Source organism: Lipotes vexillifer, unplaced genomic scaffold (assembly GCF_000442215.2).
Source record: "Lipotes vexillifer unplaced genomic scaffold, Lipotes_vexillifer_v1.1 scaffold387, whole genome shotgun sequence".
Classification (NCBI taxonomy): domain Eukaryota; kingdom Metazoa; phylum Chordata; class Mammalia; order Artiodactyla; family Lipotidae; genus Lipotes; species Lipotes vexillifer.
Genome location: NW_006795399.1, coordinates 3,726,381 through 3,730,530, shown reverse-complemented (window position 1 = coordinate 3,730,530; position 4,150 = coordinate 3,726,381). Strand labels below are relative to the sequence as shown.

The following is a 4,150-nucleotide window of genomic DNA, read 5'->3' as shown; positions in this document are numbered from 1 at the left end:
GGGGGGGGGGGGGCGTGGCGGTGCTGATTGGCTGGAGGAGGCCCGCCGGGGGAAACTTCCGGGAATGTTCGCACTCCAGCGTTCCATTGGTCCGCATCCGGCGAGCCTTTGGCTCCCCCTGCGGGCGGCTCAGTGGGATGCAGTGTGCGGCGGGCAAGCTGGGTGGGTAGTGGGCTGCGGGTCGGGGAGAGGATGCACCGAGTCCCCGGTTGTCCAGATGAGGGTTCGGGAGGGTTTGGCGAGTGAGATTCCATTCCTTGGCTCCGCACCAGGTTTCCTGCCCCCGTCTCCGTCGGCTTCCCTACTTCGGGGCTTGATACTGAAAGAGCATCCCGGGAGGGGGCTTCCAGCCCAGAAGCAGTCTATCCAGAGACATCCCCGAATTCTGATCTTGAAGTTGGAAGCCCCTGGGGAAGTTCATTTCTACCCTTTTAGAAGAGTTAGAGGGTTTGAGGCTGCCTGACCCCAGCCTAGTGTGATAGGTAGGCCTTGCGAAGTGGACATGGGGGCGAAGGCTCCAAGTGTTGAGCTTTCGTCCCCTTTTCCCCCTTCTAGTGGGGTGCTGAGGCTCGGGCAGCATGACGACGGAGACCTTCGTGAAGGATATCAAGCCCGGGCTCAAGAACCTGAACCTCATCTTCATTGTGCTGGAGACAGGTGGCTCTGCTGGCGCGGTGGGCCCCCTGCGCGCATTCTCGGGGTTGGGGGCCAGGAGGGGGGGAACATCACCTCTGTTCTTAACTTGCACCCGGCACGGCAGGGCGCACCACAGGACTGCTCATGCCCAGTCTCCTCGCCCCCACCCGGAGAGTTGCAGTGTAGGGTAGATGGATGGAACGCTTGCCAGATCCAAGCCTCCAGTGCCTCTTGGGCCTCTTCCCACACAGGGCCCTCTCCATGGTGCTGGCCCCTCCCTCACCTGCCCCAGGGATTTGACTTTGCCCTGTTTGTACACCTTTTTCCTCACTCCACCAATATCTAGACCTCATGCCTCTGATCACCACCACCCCCATTTATTTGACCATCCATCCCCTAACCCCATTGTTCTGTTCCCTCCAGGCCGAGTGACCAAGACAAAGGACGGGCACGAGGTTCGGACCTGCAAAGTGGCAGACAAAACTGGCAGCATCAATATCTCCGTCTGGGATGACGTGGGCAACCTGATCCAGCCTGGGGATATTATCCGGCTCACCAAAGGGTAAGCCATCAGGTGACTTCTGGCTATTCAAGGGCAGTAATGGGGCAGGGGGGATTAACAGTCCCTGTAACTCGAATCCTGCTTTTTGTGACCCCACAGGTACGCTTCAGTGTTCAAAGGTTGTCTGACATTGTACACTGGCCGTGGGGGTGATCTTCAGAAGATTGGAGAGTAAGTGCTGTCTTGGAGCTGGGGATGTAGAAGCACCAGGCCAAGGAGAGAAGTTTGAGGTTTGCAAGGAGACAGCATAAGGGTGTGCATTCCCTGTCCTGTACCTGGACCTTTCTGAGGTTTCCAGAGTAGCCCAGAGGTTGGGCCTGAGGCTTTGCCACTTTCTCCCCCTTGCAGATTCTGTATGGTTTATTCTGAGGTTCCTAACTTCAGTGAGCCAAATCCAGAATACAGTGCCCAGCAGGCACCCAACAAGACGGTGAGTCCCATGGCTGTGATGTGCGGAAGGAGGGCAGGTCAGGCCAAGGAGCATGGTAGGGAGTAAGGTCTGAATGTGTCATTTGTGCCTTCAGGTGCAGAACGATAGCAGCCCTACGGCTCCCCAGCCTACCACCGGACCCCCCGCCACTTCTCCAGGTAAACCTGTTCCTTCCATCCACGGGTCCTCCTAGTTCTAATCTCCCCAGCCTGGAAAGATGCATTGCCCTCATCCCTTTTCCAGATCTCTCTTCTCTCAATATATCCTCTTGCACCCAATTCTCCCAGTTCTTTTGCAAGTCCCTGGGGTGAAAAGATTTGGGGCCATGTTTCTATCACTGATAGAGCTCCCTTTTGCCACTGCCACTCAAAGGCAAAAATGAGAGCAGTTTCTCCACAAAGACTGCCCTCTTTCATTCTAGCTTGTTCCTCTCTGCTTCTTCTCTGGCAGAACCTTGCCTTTTTTCCCCTTGCCTATTTTGATTCATTATCAGTTCTGATACACTGTTACTTATAGGACTCAGCATGGAGTCCACACTGCACAACTTTAAGCACTAAATAGTTCCCCTTTAGGGTTGCCACTTTCTTGAAAAGGCCCTGCTTCTAGGCCTTGGCCCTCAGGATTATGGTTCTTCCAACTCAGAAGCCCCTGCTTTTGGTCTCTTGAGGAATTTGGCTTACTGCAGATCATCAGCTTTTGATTAGAATCACTCACCAACATCATTTCCTTCGTCTCCTGGCTTCTCCTTAGGAACCTGGTTTTTATTGCTCTTTTCTCCTTCTGGGTCATCTCGCAGCTGACCCTACCACTCCTGGGTGTTTGTCTCTCTCTTGCCTCTGATCCATGCCTTATGTTTCTCCCTGTGACACTAGGCTTCAGGCTTCCTCTACCCTTCCTCAGTCTGTGTTTGCATCCCCAGTTACCATGGTTTCCAAAATTGTCTGTGTCAGAACCACTCAGGGTCACAGTGTTTTTTAGAAACACCATGAAATAACAACATTTAATTCCACCACAAAAAAGTAGCATCCATGTTTTCAACTGAAAATATGACTATTACGTATTCTCAGGTCTCCATAACTCCATAATTTAGAAAATTATTTTAAATAAGGTACACTTAAGCCTGTTTGTCCCTAATACTCATTTGCCAAATGTTTATTCACTTTGTCATCTGCTAACAGGTACAGAAGGTTTTTAAAAAACATGTGTGGCATAAAAATAATGACTTTCTACATACTCCTCATTTTTTCTGTGAATTAAGGAAGGGGCTTTATTCTTCCATTTTGGCTGCATATATCTTAGTCTGATGGAGCAGAAGGATTCAGCAGGGATATGGTTAGGGTTCATGACGCCCTATGTATGTGAGAGGCAGGCCTCTGCCTTCATTTAACAAGCATTTATAGATGAGGAATGCCAAGGAAAAAACATAGCACTTGCCTTGAGGAGCTTGCAGTCCATGAAAGAAATAGTCCCACAGACAACAGTTGTAACACACTGTGGTAAGTGTGGTGATAATGATTTGCACAGCTAAGATAGTTCAAGGAAACCATCAAACACTGAAAATATACACAAAAATGTCTGTTATTTTGGGGGTGTGAGAGTATGTATAATAGTTTTTTTGCTTATTCTTATTTCTATTTTCCCAAGTGAACATGTATCATTGTGATACACACCACCACACTTTTTTCTTTCTTTCTTTTTTTTAAGATCCTTCTTACATTTTAAGATAGAAACTTCAGGCCCTTCCTTTCCCAATGCTTCTCCAGTCTTACAGTCACTTTTGGTCAAGGGATCTTTTGTCGGTGGTCCTTGAGCCTAGAACTAAACAGCTAATTCTAGATCTGACTCCTAATGATACAGAGATGGATAGAAGAGAAAAAAAAAATGTCGGGAATTCCCCACAGTCCAGTGGTCAGGACTCTGCGCTTTCACGGCTGAGAGCCCAGGTTCAGTCTCTAGTCTGGGGAACTAAGATTCTACAAGCTGCGTGGCGCAGCCAAAAAAAAAAAAAAAGTAATTAACTACTTAACTAATAGAGAGATAAGATCTTATATTATGTAGCATAATATAGTATATAATGCGATACATGAGATGCAAAGAATAAAGTGCGGATAGCGTGGAGTCCAGGGGCAGGGAGAAGGTTTATAATTTTAAATGGGTGTAAAATCAGAGGGACAAAAAAAAAAAAAACAATTAAAAAAAAAAAAAGAAAGAAATACGACAGTTCATGTAGCAACTGCCAAAATGATGATTGCATCTTCTCTGGGGCCCCATTCCTACAATTCACATTCTTTGCACTTGGTCCCACAGCATCAATGTGCAGTTGTGCTTGGTGGAGACTGTGCTGCCTGCTGGGGCTGGAGGCAGGCCTTGGGGATGGATGCCTGCCTACCTTAGTTCACTAATTCCGGTTTTTCTTCCCCTTCTCCCACAACTAGCCTCTGAGAGCCAGAACGGGAATGGACTGAGCACCCCACCAGGTCCTGGTGGTGGCCCACACCCCCCTCACACTCCCCCCCACCCCC

The 4,150-nt window shown here is 49.1% G+C and overlaps 1 protein-coding gene across 1 annotated transcript in view; it reads left to right on the top strand.

Annotated features, from left to right (window-relative positions):
* Nucleotides 1-512: 512 nt before the first annotated feature.
* Nucleotides 513-4,150, top strand: part of NABP2 (nucleic acid binding protein 2) — a 4,035-nt gene continuing 397 nt past the window's right edge. The window contains exons 1-6 of the mRNA XM_007467729.1: nucleotides 513-657; nucleotides 1,060-1,198; nucleotides 1,298-1,369; nucleotides 1,547-1,628; nucleotides 1,723-1,786; nucleotides 4,064-4,148. Coding sequence (XP_007467791.1) covers nucleotides 579-657; nucleotides 1,060-1,198; nucleotides 1,298-1,369; nucleotides 1,547-1,628; nucleotides 1,723-1,786; nucleotides 4,064-4,148 — 521 coding nt within the window. The 5' untranslated portion in view covers nucleotides 513-578. The remainder of the gene's footprint in view (nucleotides 658-1,059; nucleotides 1,199-1,297; nucleotides 1,370-1,546; nucleotides 1,629-1,722; nucleotides 1,787-4,063; nucleotides 4,149-4,150) is intronic.